Below are 20940 nucleotides of genomic sequence, written 5' to 3' on the forward strand. Positions count from 1 at the left end.
GAACAATTACTCACCCTTTCCTACTCTACAGTCACCAACAGATCCGTGGTACTGCAGTGATCGATTCTCTCTACAGTTCTTCAACGCCTGACGCACAGAATCAGTACCCTCAGTCGCCTTTGGATATTTTAGGCTTTTCTCAGAAGTCGAGCAGCAGCTTTTTCCCCTTCATAGGAAGCATTTAGCTGTAATTGCCTTCATTGCTGGCAGGCTTCAGGGAAAAGCAGGGGGAAGTCTAAAGCATTCCAAGCTCTTTCAGCTACCTGTTCTCACGTCCTTCAGGCTGAAAAATTAAGCCTCCTTCCTATTTTGTTGTCACAATTGCATCCTTGCTTTCCTGGGGCATGTACCTTACTGTCTCCCTCAAGAGCTTGGTACCCTAAAAGTATCTTCTAGTATCTACCTGTTTCAGACAGTCCAAAGCCTTCTACAGTTGTCATTCTCTTTTTACTCACTCTGGGAAAAGAGGGGTTTGCTTCTCCTCAGTTAACATGTTCAGACTGTGGCACCACATGTAAAAGAATCAGCATTTCTTATGAAAGACTCACCACGTGTTCATCATCATCCTCTGGAGCATCACAAAGCAGTTTAGCCAGGAACTGCAGAGAAGAGCCTGAGGAAACAGTATCCGTATCAACACCAACTGCTCACCTACGCAGACAAAACATGTAAGTGATGAAGAAAGAACAAAACATTTTCTGCGCTGTCTGTAAAGCACAATGTTCCTGCTGTGTGTTCTAGAAGGGTAAAGTTACACCAAATTCTCACATGTATGCCATATGTATGATGGAACAGAGTGAACCTCTTATCTCTGTGCTTAGAGACTCTTTCTCCCCTCAGGCAGTGGGTGCAATCACAGCTCAAGCCTCACAGCGACTCTTGGCTCTGGCAGACGCCCTGTCAAGGCGGGTTTGCAGCTCCTGCAGCCAGGGCAGCACTAGATGCCTTGGCTCGGGCCTGGCAGAGCTTTCCACGCAGGTTCTCTGCCCACTGCGGGGTGAGAACAGCCCCGGCTCCAGGCCCTAGCTGAGGGCAGATGGAACCACTGCCTCAGGAAAACCCGTGCACATGCTACGGCCCCGCTGCCGGGCTGCACAGCGGCCCCCATCCCGCGGTAAGGCAGCGGGGCGGATCACCCTTTCTCAGTCACTCCAGGCCCTGGTTCGACCGGCTCTCTGGCGGCAGCGAGCAGCCGCCCCGGCCCGCCCAAGGCCCCGGTGCTGCCGCCCGGCCCAGAGCCTCCAAGCGGCCGCGTGCCCGTCACCACAGCGACGGGCCGTCGCTGCCCGCCTCGCCTCGGGCAGCCAATAGGAATGGACATCGTAGGAGCGGCGGCGGGGCCATCCAATAGCTGCGGAGGGCGGGAAGCCTCGGCCGGTGGTTGGCAGGCGGGGGCGAGGGGCGGGTGTGTCGCGCGGGTGAAGTGCGTCATCTCTCGGCGCGCGGCGGCTGCTGTGACAGGGCTGTGGGAGTGGGGTCTCCGCCGTCCGCGGCCAGGCTCGGTCCCGGTCCCCGTCGCGGTCCTTCTGCCGGTGTCCGTTCCCGCAGCCGCCATGAGCCAGTTCAACTTCGGGTCGGGCGGTACCGGGAGCGGGGGCGGCTTCACTTTCGGCACGCCGAAGACGGCCGCCACCACGGTCACCCCCTCGGGGGGCTTCAGCTTCGGGTCCCCGGCGCAGACGGCGGCCAGCAGCCAGCCCGCCGGGCTCTTCTCCTTCAGCACGCCGAGCACGGCCGCGCAGCCGGGCAGCTTCAGCTTCGGGACGCCGACGACGACGGCCGCCGCGGCGCCGGCAGCGAGCGTGTTCCCGCTGGGGTGAGAGGGGCGTCGGGGCCCGGGCGCTGCCGGGGCGGGGGGTTGGAGGCCGCTGGGGAGGGCGAGTGGGCGAGGAAGCCCTTTGGGAGGGCTTCTCCGTGAGCAACCCCGTTGTTGCTGTGCCTTAGAGTGTCTGCTGCAGGATAGCCCTTTGGGAAACGCGTTTGGTGGGTCCCATTATGTGTCAGTGTTGGCTTTTTCAGCTGGGTGTTAAGAATAAGCTGTTCCATGCCTCAGCCTGAAATTGGGATATTGATGCTTGCACGAAGAGATGGTAAAAGTTTGCCTCTGGGCAAGGGCCAAGGCAAGGTCTATCCTGCCCTTATGAGAGGCTGTAGGCTTTGAAGGGCTTCTTCAGCAGTGCTGTTGCTGAGGCTTGCCAGATGGGAGGAGTGGGAAGGGAGCTGACGTGGGGCCCAGCAGTAGCAGTTAGCTGACAAAAAATAGTCCTGTGTAGGGGAGGTGAAAAGGGTGCTGAGGAGCTGAGAGAATGAGTGACTTTATTTACCCTGGTGTGGTAGCTGTGGGGGGAGTCAGAATAAAGAGGCTTAGGAAGGGTTGCAGGCGACAGGAGCTGTGATACAGGCTTTGTCAAAACTGAAGCATTAACCTGTTCAAGTGCACACCTTTTTGAAAGGTGGTTGCTGCTGTCAGCAGATGTTCTGTGAGAAAGCTGATTTGGTACCTGACTGGGAGTACATATCAAACAGATTGCCTTTTTTTCCTTTCTTCCCTAGGGCAAATGCACCAAAAATAAACTTTGGTGGCAGCACGGCAACTCAGGCTCCTGGAATCACAGGAGGCTTTGGGTTGGGGAGCTCTGTACCAACCAGCACGCCCTCGAGCCAAGCGGCAGCTCCTTCTGGCTTCACGTTTGGCTCTACTGGCACCACCGCCCAGTCTGGGACAACTGGAGGGTTTACTTTTTTTAGTGGTACCACAGCACAGGCTGGAACAGCCACCTCCACCCTTGGCACTGCAGCTCCACAAGCAGCTCCCGCGGGGTTCACCTTTGGAACAGCAGCTGCTGCCACCACTGCGGCCACCTTAGGGGTGACAACGCAGTCAACGGCCCCCTTCAGCCTCGGGGGGCAGCCCTCAGGTGAGTGTGTGGGCTTGAGATGGCAGGTGCTGTCAGGAGGGAGGGCAGCTGGGGCTGGTGTGGAGGTTGTGCAGCTCCTGCTTCTGCTGGAGAGAAATGAAGCGGGTGGCTGGAATGGAAGAGCTTTCTGCTGTGCTTCTCCAGGGCCTTCAGTGCTGAGCAACGGTTGCTTTTGAGCCTTTGGCTTTGGAGAGTGAGGCTTTTTAGCCTCAGTTCATTTCCTGGACAATGTAGAGTATTGCTTACATTGAAAATTCATGCTGCTTCTTATGCTTTTGGGGATTGTAAGTTGTGTGTTGCTGTGATCGCTTTCTCTGTACTGAAAGATTCATCTTTTCTTTTTTACTTCTGCTGCTTGTTCCAGGTCTAACGTTTGGGTCATTGACTTCAACAGCAGCCACGAGTGCCCCCGCGGCAACACCGACCACAAGTACCAACCAGAAACCTGCTCTGTCCTTTGGAGCAAAACTTGGAGGTAGGAAGTGGTTTTAGGAATCTCCAGGTTACTCCAGCCTTTGTGAATCTGCTTTCCTTCTGGGAAGAGTTTTCTAACCTGGCTTCTGAAAATGGGCTGGAAGCATTTGTTACTGTGAATTTGCAATGGCATCAGTCATCGTAGATGGTTCATGCAGCCAATCAACCTAGTATCCTGTATTTTTTGTTGCATTTCATGTGCTGAATTCCATTCTGTGCTTGTTGGAGCATAGTGGAAAGAAGCCAGAGGTTCAAAGGGTACATTGGAAAAGAGATTGCAGTAAAGTACAGGGGAAACAAAAGAAATTTTAAATTCTTACATCCATAAGAAACTGGTGTAAATGGGCCAATTTGTATAATTCTCAGCATGATTGTACAAGATGGATGCTTTTTTTGTTGCATTTCATGTGCTGAATTCCATTCTGTGCTTGTTGGAGCATAGTGGAAAGAAGCCAGAGGTTCAAAGGGTACATTGGAAAAGAGATTGCAGTAAAGTACAGGGGAAACAAAAGAAATTTTAAATTCTTACATCCATAAGAAACTGGTGTAAATGGGCCAATTTGTATAATTCTCAGCATGATTGTACAAGATGGATGCTTTTTCTGTTTGTAGTAACCTCCACAGCTGCTACAACTGCTGCTACCACCACAACCTCCATTCTTGGCTCAACGGGGCCTACGTTGTTTGCGTCTATAGTGAGTTCCTCAGCACCCACATCATCTACCACCACGGGCCTCTCACGTAAGTCACAACGGGTGGATTTTCTCTGCTGGGGGAAGAAATGAGCAGTGTGGTTGGTGCTCCCTGTCAGCAGTGGAGCTGCTGGGCTGATTGGGGAGAGTTCAAAAGGCCAGCTCTTGTTGCTGTTTGCCACCTTCCCTTTCTGTGATTTCTGCCACGCTGTCCTCAATAGTGAGGCATGAAGGGTTTTGTTCAAACCAAAGCACACTTCAGACTCAGGGTGGGCAGCAGCCTTGGACAGTTTAAGCTGTATGTGAATATTTTTATTTCTAACTCTGGGTAGAATTTCCACAGCTGAGGTCCCTGGTGAGGTTTAAGCTGCTGTCATCCAGATCTCAGTGCCTTGAGTCTGCTTATGTCTGCCCCTTGCAATAGGTGTTGTCACTTTTTTAAGAGCAGTGGCCTGTGACAGTGGAGATGCAGGGTGCTAAAAACAAGTATTCACGCAGCCAGAGGCTTGCAAGCCCCTGTAGTAATAACTGGCCAATTTCTTCTTGCTAAATCTTTTTTTTTTTTTTTTTTTTGTAAAAAATAGTGCTTGTTTTCAGATAGCTTTAAGGCAGTAACCCAGGTTTGGAGACAGTCCTAACAGTTTCTTTTTCAATGAGATGCAACGAGATTTTAGTGCTTCAGTTTCCTTTGATTGTGGGGATGACATAGCTACAGTAAATGTCAATGTAGGCCACAGTTAATGCAACTATTCCATATGTAATGCTGTCTGTCTTCTGCCTCTGAAAACTTAGGCAGAGCATTCTGGCTATTTTATACCTTCAGCCTGCCTTTTTTCATGTCTTATCTGGATGATCTGTCATGTAAAGTGATCCTCATTAATACAAATAAAGACGAGATGGGGTAGAGCAACCAGGGTAGAGCTTTACAAAGGGGTCTGTATGTAATGGATGACAGAGACTCTTTATTTTGTCTTTTTACAGTTGGTGCCCCTTCCACTGGGACGGCCAGTCTTGGAACCCTTGGGTTTGGATTAAAAGTTCCTGGAACTACAGCTGCCACAACAAGCACTGCCACTAGTAAGAACCAAATGCTGAAAGTAGTTGCAGAGAAGGAAGCCTGACTTCAATGCTCTGTAGTAGCATAAAGGGTTGTGCTGGTGAAGCTGCACAGCAGTTCTAATTACTAATGCCCTCCAGTAACTGAAAATAACAATATTTCTTTTTCTAATCCTCCTTTCCATCTCCCCAAATGCACAGTTACTTATGACTTCTGAGAGCCTGTTGACAGCAGAGGGACTTCGGGTGAAGGAGGGCCTGTAGGCTTTGATGTTCTGGTTTGGAGCAAGAAATGTAAATAGATTGGCTGCTCCTTCTCTAACCTGCCTGTGTAGGTGCAGAATTGCCATAAGAGGAGAGGGAGAGGCCAAAAACTTGCAGGGACTATTAGGGAGAGATGGTTTTTGTTTCAGTTCGACCTTATGTGTTTCTTCCATATTGTAAGTTTGAAAGTATGGGATCAGTTTTCAGTGTAAAAACATGGATGCTGCTCAGCTCTCAAGGTCTTTCTAATGCTTGTTTCTGGAGTGACTGTGAAGAATTTGAGTTCAATACCTAGAATTGCCGTGGGACTGGCTGACAATACCATCTGATAGATACTGTTAGCTTTGTGAAAACACAAAATCTCATCTTCTGTGCAGATGCAGGAGAGGAACTGAGTTTGCTGGTAGTTATTAGGTCTAATGTTAAAACATGAGGAGATTAAGAAGTGTGTGGGCTAATTTTGTGTTTTTTTGAATAATGCCTAGGTTAAGTGCAGGCTGATAGTTCCTTGTATTACTAGAGCTACTAGTCAGGCATTTAGAGTCCACTACCTTTGTGTCAAGATGTGCTTCTTTCCCCATCTTGATAGATGTAGGATTTGCTTTGTGTTTAAGGGACCTATGTGAACTCATACAGTGGTGTGCTTAAAAGACCATATTGGACCTGTTCTCAGTTTGTTATATAGCACGTATGTCCTCTTCTGCTTAGCTTGAATCTCTTCTTTCAGGCACTACTGCTGCTTCTGGATTTGCTTTGAATCTTAAGCCATTAACTACAACTGGTGCCATTGGAGCTGGGACTTCTACAGCTGCCATAACCACCACAACAACCACCAGGTGAGCATTTAGTTATAACAGACTGTTTTCTGGCTGGGGCAAGAGGCAGTATCAGTGCTGATGTCTGGTGGAGCAAGGGAAAAGGAGTGTTGTCATGTTTATATTTTGGTTTTTGATCTCCTGCTCTGTCTTGCCCTTCCTCTCAGTGCACCTCCAGTGATGACTTATGCCCAGCTGGAGAGCTTGATAAACAAGTGGAGTCTGGAACTGGAGGACCAAGAGAAACACTTCCTCCATCAAGCGACACAAGTTAATGCCTGGGATCAGACTCTGATAGAGAATGGGGAGAAGGTAAGGTGACATCTGGTGTAACCTGATCGTGCTTTAGATCTTTCAAGGCCTTAAGTGTTACAGATGGAGGAAGCCATCTAGTGGGACTTCTGACATCTAAAAAAATACAAATGAATGGTGCTTGTGAAAGCCTCACTGTGTGTTGGTTCTGGCTTTGAAGCCTGGCAGTCTGTTCTTTGAGTTTACTGTGCGATAACAAGTTACCTTAGAGTGGAGCTTTCAAAGCCAAACCTCCCTTACTCAGTTTTGGTATGTAAATTTTTAAAAAAAATAATAAAAGAACTGTAAAAGTGCTTCTTGTAGAAACAGCAGCCACTTGTATGGTGCTGGCTTTCTACGTTCCACTACTCTTATGGGTTGACTTCTGGATTTTCATATAATAATTGTCTTCTGTTTCCAGATTACCTCTTTACACAGAGAAGTAGAGAAAGTGAAGCTTGATCAGAAGAGGTACGAAACTATGAAGACTTGAGAGGATTTTGTTTCTCTTTTGCATCTTCCCACCTCGTGGTGTGGCAGGTGTAGAGTGTCTGTAACCTCTCAGTGGAGTCATTGACACATTCTCTTTTCAGACTGGATCAGGAGCTGGACTTCATCCTGTCACAGCAGAAAGAGCTGGAAGACTTGCTGACCCCTCTGGAGGAGTCTGTGAAGGAACAGAGCGGGACAATCTACTTGCAGCACGCAGATGAAGAACGGGAGAGGACGTAAGACCCCAGTGTGCTTGGACCATGTGATGAGGAGGCTCGTGTGGTGGTGGTTGATGAGCATGAAGTAGAGTTGGGGTGCATCAATGGCTTTTGTCAAATATGTAATCCTGTTTTATTCCAGGCAACTTAGACTTTATGCATTAGAAACAGGGGGAATGTGACTGGAATCAGCATGAAAAGCTCTTTGGGTGTTGGTCTACTTAGCTGTCTGGGAAAAGTTACTAATTTTGGCAAAATTTCTGACAACCAGTGATTATTTAGTGACAGAAGTGATGAGAGCAGAATGCCTGATGTGTGGTTGAAGCATCTTTGTAAGCTGTAAGTGTTGAATCATAGCAGGGTAATGAAGAGAAGTGTTTGGTTCAAGAGTGATGAATCTTGAAGAATCAGGACAGGCTGGTTCCTTCAATTCTGACAAAGCCTTCCAGAAATCCTTTAAACTATTGCTTGTCTGTCTCCATGTGTTTGTTGAGAGAGGAGGAGGGTAGGAGTTAATTCATCTGTGTGGTAGAACGTCTCCCTGGTGCTGCTCCTGTGCATCTGCCAGCCTTGTTTGAAAGGCATGGAATGAAATTCTGATTGCCCAAAGTTGGTGTGACTGGGAGCGGGTCTTCTGAAGTACACTTTAAATATTCTGATCTGAGTTCCCATGTGTTTTGCAGCTATAAACTGGCTGAAAACATAGATGCTCAGTTGAAGCGAATGGCACAAGATCTGAAGGACATCACTGAGCACCTGAATACATCAAGAGGCCCAGCAGACACAAGTGACCCGGTAAATCCAAGCTTTATTTTTTGTTTCTTAGTAGGAGACAAAGGATATTTAAACAGTTCGAACTTGGTGATTGTCCACACTTGGATACTCTGCTGCTTCTTGCTAAAACCTTGGAATGTTTTTTTTTTTTTGTCCTTGGCTTCTTTCTTTTCTGGTCAAACTACATTATAACACAGTATATAGTTTTCAAAGTATCTCATTCTAATATGAACTCAGGCTTTTTGCACGTTGTCTAATTTTTGCCTGGATTACAACTTGTTTTGGAGGCACTTCTTGATGTTGACCCCTCTGTCTGCTCTGCTGCTTCCGTGTTCCTTGTGGCAAACAAACTTTTTTCAGAATTAGCTCTGTAGATGCTGATACTTTTTCCTTACATTGCTGTTGGATTCTCCTGAAAACAAAATTTGAATTACCAGCTCTTTCTGATATGTGTTAAATTGATCTTGATGCTCTTTGGAGCTTTACTGATATATTTTTTTTGTAAAATTTTCCCTTCACTATTGCAGACTGAGTTTTTTTCCCATTTCTTTTTATTTTTGCCACCTCAGGCCTAAAGTGATTTATGTTGCGGTGGCTCCTAGGTGTTCCTAGGCTTATTCCAGGAATTGGAATAAGCCTAATCCACAAGCACATAGTCAAAACCAGTCTCTTTTCTTGATAGTGAAGAGAAGCTATCAAAGTGACTGGACAGTTAGTGGAGCTGTACATTTGAGGAATTTGCTTGCATTATGTTCCAAAGGCAGGGACAGGCAGGCTGGTTTTTACTGTTCTGATTTGTTACACTACCTAAAAACTGACTTGCACCTTCTCTTTCTGCTCAGCTTCAGCAGATCTGTAAAATTTTGAACGCCCACATGGATTCGTTGCAGTGGATTGACCAGAACTCAGGTGAGAGTTGTCTTGCAGCTTTTTGGGAATGTAAATAGGAAGCGTGTAGCGTGTGGGCAAGCGCTTATTGAACAAGAATGAATTCCTGAAGATCCCCAAGGAATCTTCTCCTCCTCACCTTCAATGACACTGTCCCTTCTGCTCTTGAATTCTGCTGATGTGCATGAAAGGCCTCTGCTGAGAAGTGATTCCTGGCAACTGCCAATGTTTTACAGAAAGCGCTGCTTGAAATGCCTCAGTGCAAAGCAGAGGACTTGAAAAGCTTGTGCTTTGTTCTGTCAAACTATGGTTAAATACTGCAGCTTCTGAAATGTTGTGGGGTTTCCCTTTGGAATAGGAAAATTGTTGAGGAGGGCTGTGTCTGTAATGATATCATCCTCTCCCCTGCAAAGGGAACCCCAAATACAGGTAAGATTGGACCACATGTGTTTATCTGCAGGCGCAGCAACTCTGGAGTAATAGTGTGGAAACTTCAGAGTGGACAGCCTAAAAACAAACAGAAAAAAGGAACTTTTCTCCCCAGGGGTGCCTCCTTGTGAGGGACTAAGAATTCTACCTGGGTTTGATTTGAACTAGTGTCAGCAGCCACACGGGGGCACGGCAGAATAAAGCAGCGCTGCTCTCACAGCACCAAACTGCGCTGTCTGGCTGCAGCGCTGTGAAGGTGCTCACAGCTGGTGAACTGCCTGGGTGAAACCAGAAATACCACTGTCCATGTTGAAATTATGTTCTTGGCTTAGGTCAGGGTTTAATTTGGCTTTTTTTTCCAGAACATACTAATTTCCGCATTCCAGAAGTACCTTTCTGGTGCAGTTCCTGTGGCATCAGAACTCTGACTTTACAGAATGTGTGTGAAAACAGCAACCTGTTTCCTTTTAAATTATCCTAGGAAGGAGACCTGATTTTTTTCCCCTCTGTCATTCAGTACCAAAGAAATTGTCATATCAGTTAATAATGATTCTTTTCCTTTGCTGGGAAATGCACATCTAAAGAAAGAGTTGAGCTTCAGTTCACCCTCAAACAAGAAAGAAGCAAAAAGGCTAAGAAGCTGCAGTTTTGATCAATTGGTGGCTTACATATTTCCAAATCAGTGATGGGCAAAGAACTGCTGATCTGTGTTGTGGCTGCAGGTGCTCTGTTGTTGCTCTTCTGTGTGATTGCACTACCTTTTCTGTATCTTCAGTGAAAAGCTTGTTCTGGCTCTGTTATGGACATATTTTCTTGCAGGACATACTTCTAGCAGATTATGTGGTTGGCCTTTAATTTGTGTAACTCAAAGTGAGTTCAGCAGGAGGTGGGGAAGGGAAGCTGGTCTCTGGAGTCATTGCTTTTCCTTGAGCTGCAGACCTTCAGTTCCTCTTTGGGGAGGATTCCTGTCTGCTCTCTGATGCAGTGCCCTGAAACTGCAACAAACTGGCATGGCAAAAATTGTCAAGAACCTGTCCCAGGGCTCTGGTGCTTGTGCCTGGTGCTCTGAATGCCTCAGAGAACTTTTCAGCCAATCTTCTTTGCCTTGGAGGGTTAGCGGTGCTTCATGTTGACTGGCTGTCAAAATTCAATCTTTTTCTCCTTCTGCAGGCTAACCTGTGCAGGGTTGTGTTTGAGGGTGATTGTAAGCCTAATGCCTTGTTTTTCCCACAGCTGTGTTGCAGAGAAAGGTAGAAGAGGTGACAAAGGTCTGTGAGAGCCGCCGCAAGGAGCAAGAGCGCAATTTTCGGTTTGCGTTTGACTGAAGGACTTTAAGGATTAATGCAATGCCTCCTGAGAAAATAGCGGTTGGTGGGGACCTAGGTCTCCAATCAAGATATGGGTTTGTTTCTTTCTTGCAATAAAATTTTTTTGTTTGTTCCAAAGCCAGTCTTTGCAGTGACTGACTGGAATTCCCTGACTCTGGTCTGAGAGACTGCATGAAGTTTGTGCTGGAAGTAGTGTCCTTTGTTCCTGGTGTTCCCAACTGCCTGCAGGCTGGTGAGATACACAGAGGCTGCCCCTGAGGGATTTAAGCCCTCTGTGGCTCCATGGCTGAGCTCTCCAGAACTTCAGTGGAACCTGACTATCTTCAGCTGGGACTTCCTAAGCTTTGATTCAGGTCTTTACAGGGACAGTTTAAGGAAGAGCTGTCCCCAGCAGGACCTGTCTGAGAGACTCTGATTCTTCCTGCCACTGAGCTGGAGTTTGTGTTTCCAATTCCCTGTGTTTCCACTTGTGAAAGTGGGCCTTGTTTTCTGTATTTTTTGGCAATAAACTGCTTTTGTGCAGGTACCTGTAAGTGGAATTTGTACTCAATTAAAAGTTATTAAATGTGCCATTAGAAAATGGTTCTTGTGTGGTGACTTGGGGTGGTGAAGCTTGTTCAGTCACAAGGGTGCAGGAGTGAACATAGTTGACAAGTCTGCTGCCAAGACTCTTTTAAGAGACAATAGTCACACGTCACTGCTTTTTTGATACAGGAATGTGCATCATAACCACACTTTGTCTCTTTACTAGTAGAGGGAAGTGAATTATCATGTATTTAGCAGACCTGCCCTAGTACTCAATTCTGCTTTGCTCTTTGTGTGTCTCTTCAGCAAAATGCTGAAGGGGTGCAAATAATAAATAATGACCTTTACTTTATATTTACATTCTTCTCCCTCTACCCCATCTCTCTTCTCTTATGCATTGTCCTGGGGGGAAAAACAGCAAAGGGCCCACTTCCCAGAGGAATTCACTGGCTTTAATGGGAGTTTAAATGTGCGAGTTGCTCTTTCACGTTTTCCTGTGTGCGGCTTTCATCGTCTTTAGCGGGGATTCTCGTAAGGTTTTCACTTGAGAGCGCGGCCATTTCGCTGTTACTAACAGTTTTATTTCGGAGGCGGGCAGGCCGCTGTAGGCCGCGGGTTCACCGTCCCCCCCCTCCTCGGGACTACATCTCCCGTCGGCCCCTGCGCTCGCGGGCGCTGCTGGGAGCCGGGGCCGCCGCCATGCGCAGGTGAGCGGGGCTGAGGGGATCCGGGGTGTCCCTCTGCTCTAGGGTGGTCAGCACGGAGCCCCTGTCAGCCGCTCCTGCGGTACCTGGCCGGGCACAAAGTTCCCTTGGAGCCGGCTATGCCTTGGAAAGCGGCTTTTTTGGGGGGTCTGACGGAGGCCTCACAGCCTCCTGGGGCTGCCGTGGCCCTGAAGGTGGTGGCAGGGAGAGCTGTCGCCTGGAACCGGGTCGCCTGCCCACCCCTTACCCGCGCAGGGTCGGCCCAAAAGGGCTCCCCAGGGCTGGGGTGGGCTTCCCTCCAGTGCAGGGAAAGGCCTGGCTTTCAGGTCCCCATGGTCCGGCTCTGGGGTGCCCAGCGGCTCGGCAGAAGCCCCGGTTGTAGGAGCTCTGCCTCCAAAAGGGGGGTCAGCGACCCCCCACTGCTATCCAAAACGGTCTGCTCTCTGCGGGGTGAGGGTGGAGATTATGTCCCTCGGTCTGTCTGGGTGGAAGCAGGTGAGCCCAGGAAGGGAAAAGGGAGCTTTCTGTTGAGCGCTGCAAAAGTTCACTGCTTCTCTTCTCCCTCACAGATTTCTTTCTTGAGCCATTTGAAACTAGCAATGTCTGTTTAGATACTGATACAAAACAACTTTCCACCGATAAAAATGTGATTACATGTGACTTTTTTCTTTCTTTTTTTTTTTCTTTTCCCCAAAAATCTCCTTGGGGGTATTTTTAATGTTCTCAAAGTAGTCCTAAATCTGTTGGCTTTTCTGGTTAACATAAGTGGGAGCTTTGGTCAAGTAGTTTTGTTTCCTTGCTATGCTTTAAATACCGTAAAAACAGTCAAGGAAGCAGAGAGGCTGTAGCAGTGGTGTGTTTTGAGCAGTGTTTTCCCTGTTGCCCTACTCACCACGTCTGTGCTGTGCTTGTGTACTCCAGGGTCAACAGCAGCCTGTCCAGCGATGAGCTGCTCCTGGAAGACTTGGAGACAGAAGGAGAGAGGCAGCTGAAGAGCCTCCTTCACCACCAGCTTGATACCACTGTCTCCATCGAGCAGTAAGTCCTGGTTTGGCCCCTGGGGGGGGCTGCTGGAGGGGCTGGTGAGCAGAGTCTGGCCATGTCAGGGGCAGCAGCAGTATAACCTCACTGAGGCCTCCTCCCCAGGGGGATGTTTCGTGCAGCCTGTTGTCTGCCCAAATAGCTGGGCAAACCCTTCCTTCTTTCCTGGGTCTCCTGGCTGGACACCCCAGCAGGAGATAAGCACTCCTTGTCTCCTGGAGTAAATGCTGGTGGTAACTTACTTTCACTGAAAATGATTGATTTGTCTGGGCCAGACACAGGTGTGAGTTTCTAGGCTGGCGAGCTCGTCCCCACCAGCCTGGCCCGTGCTTGCACCTGCAGGGTGCTTGGTGTTAGTGTCCTGAGGTGCCTCCTGCCCGTGTTGGGGCAGCATCCTGCTCTGTGGGATCTCATGGGCTTGGAAAAGGGTTGTGAGAATGTGGATCAATCGTGTGTTGGAAACATGGCATCTGCCTTGGTGCAGTGGGACCAGGCATGGGTGGGGGGAGAGGGCAACCCCTTCCTATTCCCCCAATTTCTCAGTGCTAAGTTGTTTCTGCTGTTCTGTTGCTTTTGGGTTACAGGTGTAAGTCAAAGAGGAGATGCTTCGCCCCTGCAGCGTTTTACAAGCCTTTTGGGGAGGAGGCTGCGGGAGCTTTGACCTTGTCACAGTTCCAGGCCCTGCAGGAGAGCAACAAAGAAACTGCCTCTCTCCGGGAACTGGGGCTTTCCGACTCGGAGATCCTGCTCTGGAAGAACCGGGCTTCAACGGGGAAGGTAGGTGTGCTCTGCTCTGATGTGCTCTGCTCTTAATTTGGTAAACTGGAAGGTGCAAAACAGAACTTGGGCTGACCCTTGGCTTCCCGCTGTCTCTCCTCCTGTTCCTGAGCAATAGCTGTGTGCAGATCTGTCTCTCCTGTTCCTGAGCAATAGCTGTGTGCAGAAGGAAGCTGACTGTGTTAATCATGGGTTTGCTTCTCTTCAGCTGAAGTCACTAATTGCTTTGGTGTTTAAATGCAAACCCAGTCCTGGTGTGGCCTGCATTAAAGCTTGGGTCGGAGAGGGGTGTGGTGTTAATTTACCATTGAAAAATAATTTCAACAGCTACCAGCTGTTTTATTTGGTATGAAATCAGTTCTGGGATGTTTAGAAACAAAGATTAGCGTGGAAAACACTAATCTGACAGAAAGAACCAGTGAAATTAGGGTGCAGCTTGTGATAGAAGAACATTCAGAGAGAAAGCCCAAGTCAGGTTGCAATGTGCAGTTTTGTATGTGGAAGCCCAGAGTGAAGGATTCCACCAAGGAGGAATCAGCAGAGACAGGGAGGACTTCAGATTGCCCGTGGAGCTCTCAGCAAAGCACTGAGTGCAGGCTGCTGTTATTTTCAGCTGTTAAGTTGCAGCTTTTTTGAAAACAAAGTACTACAAATGATTTCCTGGAATTGCTTTTCCATATAAACAGCCTTTTGTGCCGCAGGGAAGCTGTGAAATGGTGAATGGAAGCTCTGTAGATGTGGGCCTGTGCAGTCAGGCGGGAGGGGAGAGGTACCCATGGGAGAGCCTTTGTTGGGTTGTGCTCAGTGCAGGGAGAAAGCCTGGTTTCTTGCCTGAGGCAGAAGGGTCTGCCACAGTAATGGTTGAACTGAATTTGAGAAAAGAAAATGCACTTACAGCCCCATAAAAGTGTGTTCTCTGGATTCTGGTAGAGGTGGATGGGGGAACAGAAGTTGGGATGTGTCTCTGTGCTTTGGCAGCACGAATTTGGTGAATCCTGGCAGTGCCCTGGCCCCGTGCAGTCAAGTTTATTTACACAGGAACGCTCTCTCATAGCCAGGTCAGCTCTGAGGTCTGTGCTGCAGTAGCTGGGTGGTTTCTGTGAGGTGGCTCATGTGAAGCTGACCAGGGGTTTAGTCCTTGGCCTAAACCTCCCCTCGGGTGTCAAACAGCAACTTGAGGCCCACTTTTCAGCAAATAAATTTCTCTCAGTGACACCAGGATCATAGACCAAAAGCTGGGTGGAAACTTGAGCTCAGGGATGCTACAGATGTGGCAAAAGAATTGCCAAAAGGGGGTTGTGGAGTTACTGCAGGTGGCCTTAGAAAATGGCTATAGCTGGCAGAGGCTGGGAGAGAGGTACACAGGCACCATCAGCCAGTGAGGCCAAGGAAAGGAAAGCAGCACAGAAAGCTCAGGAGAAAAGGGGCTGTTTCTCCATTTTTCTCAAGAACTGAGGCTTGTTGATTGGTTGTATTTCTGTCCTGCCCTTGCAGTAACAGGTCCTCTTGGTGACCTGCTCTTTGGGGGGTGGTTTCTAGTTGCTCTCCAGGGCTGGAGGATGTGAAGTTTGACTGAAAAGGAGGCACATGCTGTATCTAAGCAAAGCTGTGCCTGTCTTCCAGGGCTCTGGGCTGGGAGCAGCCCCGGAGGCCACGCAGGACCGACTCCATGCCATCCAAGAGAAGATGGAGGAGCGTCAGCGCATCCTGGCTCTGCCCCAGAGGTTTGCTGGCAGCAAGCAGCTGAGTCGGCGGGAGATGGAGATTGAAAATGCCCTCTTTCAGGGAACAGACCGCCACTCCTTCCTCCGGGCGCTCTACCACGAAGGTTGGTGGGCTCAAGTCTGTTCCTGCTTTTGCTCCAGCACAGAGAGCCGGGCTGTGTGGGAGTCCCAACACATTTCTGTCTGGCCTTCTGTCCCTGAAGACATGGTTCTGTTTTGGCACTGTGTAGGAGGAGATATTTTCCTGTGTTACATGAGCAGACAGAGAGTGGGCTCTCTGAAGGGTTTAATATAGAGGCTTGTAAAGTCAGTCTCTGGAGAGCGTGGAACTCGTTGGCGTGTCTCATGTACTGCAGACCCCAGCTCAACAAGTGGAAGAATGCTTTGGAAGAGCCCAGAGGTCCTGACCAAGCTGCATTAAGTGACACGAAGTGCCAGTGTGGAGCTAGAGAAAGTCCTTTCTCTATTTCTCTATTTAACTGCAGTCTATAATTCGTGAGGGGGAAACAAAGACTCTAAATAACCTGCAGGGCCTGGCTGGTGGACGCATGGAGGCTGGGTCAGAACAGGGTTTCTCCTGTCTGTGTCTCTTCCTGCAGTCTGTGTGCTTTCCACGTTCTTGGTGGTAGTCATATTACTATATTTCTCTGTTGTGGATTAGATGACACTCAGAAGAGGATAACAGATGAAAAGGACCCCATGGTTCATCTGGAGAGTGTTTACCAAGAACTGTTGAGCAAGAAGTCTCCTGAAGAAGTCCAGCCTACCAAGAGCGAGCCATGCTTGTGCCCTGCCCTACCCCCACAGGGGCCTGTGGCTGAGGAACCGTCGCTTCCAGACCGGGAAGAGCAGGCAGAACAGACAAGAAGTCCCAGTCTTCAAGCCACAAAGCCCAAGGAGTCCCCTCCAACGCTTACGATTATCAAAGAGCCTGTAGAGTTTGTCCCAGAAGAGGAGATCTGCAAGAACCGTCTCTCAGAGGAAGAACTCCGGAATATACCCAGGTTCTCCTCCTACCATCCTGGGGAGCCCAACAAGGTACGTTGAGATGAACCAGGCTTTATTTGGCTTCCTCACCAGCATGCCCTGAAGCTGCTTCGACAGGCAAAGGCTCCTCTTTGCTGTTGCCTGGAAAGTCCTTGGTTGATCCTTCTGGCCAAAGGAGAGCACCCTCCACCCTGGGAGGGAAGGGGAACTTTGGCTCTGGTGGGAAGTCACCTGGCTGGCAAAGAGCTGTGCTTCAGACCTCAGCCCTTCCTGGCTTTGGCAGGTCAGTAGTCAAGGTGCTCTCTCCCTGTCTGGGCCTGACCAAGACCAGCTGTGACTTGACTCAAACTGTGTTTAACTGGTAGCTGGAGCTTGTTGCTTTTTAGAAATAACTGGAGCTATCAGCACTTGGGGCAGGCGAGCATGATGATGCTTTCAGTCCAGAGCTGCCTTTCTCTGTACACCCACCTGCTTTCCAAACTCCACCGTTGCCATGCGGCTGGAAGAAGGACTCTGGGATGGCAGAGGGGCTGAACTAATTCATACCTTTGAGGTGTGAGGACTTGGGGCCGAGTTGAAAGGTGTCTGTTTGCACGGCCCAGGCTGGCTGTCTCCACCTGCTTTCCAAACTCCACCGTTGGCATGTGGCTGGAAGGAGGACTCTGGGATGGCAGAGGGGCTGAACTAATTCATACCTTTGAGGTGTGAGGACTTGGGGCCGAGTTGAAAGGTGTCTGTTTGCACGGCCCAGGCTGGCTGACCCTCTCTGTCTCTGGAACAGGTACTGTATGTGAAGAACCTGGGCTCTCGAGTGACGATGAAGGACCTAGTGTCCTTGTTTGCTCGGTTCCAGAAAGAGGACAGCCCACCGATCCAGTTCCGCCTCCTGAACGGCCGGATGAGGGGTCAGGCTTTCATCACCTTCCCTGGTGAGTCGCTGCCTTTTGCCTCTCAGTTCTTCTCTCACCCACAAAAGTGCCACATCTTTCCTCAGGGCACAGGGCTGGCACCAACCCTGCTCTACGAGGAAGAGGAAGGGAGTTTGCTCCCTCTTCTTCCTATCACATCATGGTCTTTTCCCTGAATTGGAAGTGGATTCATCAAAACAGAAGGAATGCAGGCTGTCACGTGCCATACTTCTGTTCAGCACGTGATTCTGGCTGGAGAATCCTGACACTGCACAGTATCATGGTACAGGCTGAGGGTCCATGAGCCAGGAGCACCTGTGTGAGCACCACGTGTGTTGGTGCCAGAACTTGCTGTAACCTGTGCCCATTTTGCTGTCTTTTTGCAGATATTCAGTCAGCCCAGGACGCCATGCGGTTGGTGAACGGGTACAATCTGCAGGGGAAGCCACTGGTGATTGAATTTGGGAAAAGCAAGGGACGTTTGCCAGAAGCTGACTCTGCTGTCCCCTGCTCCTCCGCTGGAGACAACCCCCCTGCCACGTAAGGGATGGATAACCAGGAACCTTGTGGATTTGCACGGACCATTGGGAACTCCTTGTTGTAACTGGGACAGTGAAGGAGGGTTGGGAGTCAACACGCAGTTCCATAAATCTCAAAGCGGGAGAGAGCTGGGGACTGAGCTCTTCCTGGAGAGAGATGAGCACTGTCTTTTCCTGTTCTACATATGCATCTGCCTTCGCAGCCCTTTGTGGCAAGGAGGGAGGGAGGAAGCCATGTAAATAAATGTATTTATTGTGCTATTTCCTTAGCGTGTGTTTATTCACCTTTGTCCTGCGCAAGTCTTCTAGAACCAAGTGTGTTGTGCTCTGCTGATGCAGGACTGTGCCAGCAGAGTCCAGTTCTGGCAGCTGGAGTACCTGACTGGTGTGGGGATTGGTGGGGCTGCTGCCCCATTTGTGGTGGCAGCAGATAACGTTGCTTTAGGACAAGAAAAAAGGATGCCCTTTTTCTTCCAGATACTTTTGCTGCACGGGTATGTAATTACAAGTATGTTTTGGCTCCTCACTATTGAGCTCCTTAAAGCACATGGTGTCGTTGTTCTGGTGGGGTTCCATTTTGGCAGAGGCTGACCTGTTCTGGCACTTGTTTACAAAAAGGTAAGCTAATGTCATGTGCTTCCCACAGTATCCCAGTGCTCCTGAGAGAGCCCCATCCATGCTCTTGGTGATGGGAACCCAGGCTTTCCCAGCAGAGCCAAGTTCCAGTCTTCCTCTGGGTACCTACACACAGCCATGTGGAGACAAGGAATGTTCCCAAGACATGTTGTTTCTCTCCCTGCTGCCACGTCCTCCTCCAGGCTGTGTGACTCTCCTCACAACTGTCCTTCTGGTGAATGCACTTGCAGACAACACGCAGATACACCCAACTGCACTGGATCTACAAGGAGCTGATTCTGATTCAGAGCAAACTGAAAAACAGAGAGAAAAGGGGCTTGGTGTTGCTGAGCACCAGCTTTGCCCCGTCCAAGCTCCAGAGGAGCCTTTTTATCCCCATCAGGTGGCTCTGGGCCACAGAGCTGGAAACAGACCGCACTCTTCCCGCCCTGTCCCAGTTCCCTGTTTGATAGTGGCCCATCTAGAACTGAATTTGTGAAAGTAGAACCTTCTGAAGGAGAGTTTGCTTTTCTTTGACGGACCTTAGTGTTGTTTTTAATTGTTAAGATCCCTTCAACCCTGACTGGATGTGCTTGTTTTGGTTTTGTAAACATTTGTCTTTTAATCACAAGCAAAATTATTCGTTATCTCATTTGTGATATACTCCAAGGCAGTTTTCTTTGGCTGGTTCTTGCCTGTTCTATTATCAGGGTAATATAAAAGTATATCAGAGTTTTTATTAAAGCTGTAACCAAGGCATATTTGGACTTGGCAGTGACAGACTGGCTCTGCTCAGTACAGCTGTATCCAGCTCCCCTCCAGTCAGTTGTGTGTGTTCTTACCTGTGACTGTTGGCTGTGTGTGGGTGTCATTAGATGGCCAAGGCTGAGCACTTTTTCCCTCCTAAAGAGGGAAAGGTTGAGCTGAGGAACATGTTTCAGTACATGCTTGCTTTGGTCACTGCCTGACCCTTTTTTTCCAGATGCCTCTAAAATAACAGCCTTTGATCTAGAGGAATCTGGCCATTTAAGTTGTAGGACTTCTAAAGGACTGGATGGGCTTTAGTTAAATGCGTTGATTGAATTACAGTCAAATGGCAAAACCGCTAATAACAAAATGCAGTTTCATGTTGAGGTCTGACCTGCTGGAGAATAAAAAAGCTTCACTTCCTTACCAAGAATGTCAGCTTTAAATGCTGACCAGAAGAAACTGGTGGAGCTGGACTGAGACCAACTGTTTTGATGTTACTGAAGGAAAATCCTTTTCTCTGATCAACTAATTCCAGGGTGCAACCAGTTCGTAGGGCTGAATTGCTGTTATCTGTTGAAGTTCAGCACAAATGCAGATAAGATGACCGTGATAAACTGTTAAGGAAATACTCCTGGTTTCTGTATCTCAGTGTTAACACCTTCACACTCCTGTGTGGTAAATTCATCTCCATGTGTACAGTTCTCCAGCCCCGTGGCCAGGCTGGATGATGGCTACCATGACTGCCTTTCCACCGCTGGAACATTCAGCTCTGTCTGGCTCCGAGTTGCTCTTTACAGAGGACATCTTTACTCAAGGGAAGCCAGATACCTTTTGGCTTCCTCCAAGGAAGCAGGTTTTGGGCTGAGAGAATTCATCTGGATGAATCTCGCATTCTCTTTAGCTTTTTTTGCGGGGGGGGGGGAGCTCTTCCTGGAGAGAGATGAGCACTGTCTTTTCCTGTTCTACATATGCATCTGCCTTCGCAGCCCTTTGTGGCAAGGAGGGAGGGAGGGAGGAAGCCATGTAAATAAATGTATTTATTGTGGTATTTCCTTAGCGTGTGTTTATTCACCTTTGTCCTGCGCAAGTCTTCTAGAACCAAGTGTGGTGTGCTCTGCTGATGCAGGACTGTGCCAGCAGAGTCCAGTTCTGGCAGCTGGAGTACCTGACTGGTGTGGGGATTGGTGGGGCTGCTGCCCCATTTGTTGTGGCAGCAGATAACATTGCTTTAGGACAAGAAAAAAGGATGCCCTTTTTCTTCCACATACTTTGGCTGCACAGGTATGTAATTACAACTATGTTTTGGCTCCTCACTATTGATCTCCTTAAAGCACATGGTGGTGGTGTTCTGGTGGGGTTCCGTTGTGGCAGAGGCTGACCTGTTCTAGCACTTTTTGTAAACAAGGCAAGCTAATGTCATGTGCTTCCCACAGTATCCCAGTGCTCCTGAGAGAGCCCCATCCATGCTCTTGGTGATGGGAACCCAGGCTTTCCCAGCCAAGTTACAGTCTTCCTCTGCGTACCTAAACACAGCCATGTGGAGACAAGGAATGTCCCCAAGACATGTTGTTTCTCTCCCTGCTGCCAGAGCCAAGTTCCAGTCTTCCTCTGGGTACCTACACACAGCCATGTGGAGACAAGGAATGTTCCCAAGACATGTTGTTTCTCTCCCTGCTGCCACGTCCTCCTCCAGGCTGTGTGACTCTCCTCACAACTGTCCTTCTGGTGAAT

The 20940-nt window shown here is 48.9% G+C and overlaps 2 protein-coding genes across 2 annotated transcripts; both read left to right on the plus strand.

Annotated features, from left to right (window-relative positions):
• Positions 1-1464: 1464 nt before the first annotated feature.
• LOC106895699 (nuclear pore glycoprotein p62-like) lies at positions 1465-11221 on the plus strand. The gene is made up of 12 exons (XM_014955293.1): positions 1465-1816; positions 2554-2918; positions 3283-3393; positions 4005-4133; positions 5066-5161; positions 6132-6240; positions 6387-6531; positions 6932-6981; positions 7104-7238; positions 7904-8015; positions 8837-8903; positions 10545-11221. Exons 1-12 carry the CDS (start codon positions 1554-1556, stop codon positions 10634-10636), a joined length of 1674 nt encoding a protein of 557 aa, XP_014810779.1. The 5' UTR covers positions 1465-1553; the 3' UTR covers positions 10637-11221.
• Positions 11222-11847: 626 nt separating this feature from the next.
• On the plus strand, positions 11848-18062 carry RBM41 (RNA binding motif protein 41). Its single transcript, XM_014954971.1, has 7 exons — positions 11848-11871; positions 12790-12906; positions 13494-13686; positions 15310-15514; positions 16072-16448; positions 17179-17326; positions 17692-18062. The coding sequence occupies exons 1-7, from the start codon at positions 11864-11866 to the stop codon at positions 17847-17849; spliced, it is 1206 nt and encodes a 401-aa protein (XP_014810457.1). The 5' UTR covers positions 11848-11863; the 3' UTR covers positions 17850-18062.
• Positions 18063-20940: the final 2878 nt, after the last annotated feature.

This window comes from Calidris pugnax, unplaced genomic scaffold (genome assembly GCF_001431845.1).
Source record: "Calidris pugnax isolate Ruff unplaced genomic scaffold, ASM143184v1 scaffold38, whole genome shotgun sequence".
NCBI classification, from domain to species: domain Eukaryota; kingdom Metazoa; phylum Chordata; class Aves; order Charadriiformes; family Scolopacidae; genus Calidris; species Calidris pugnax.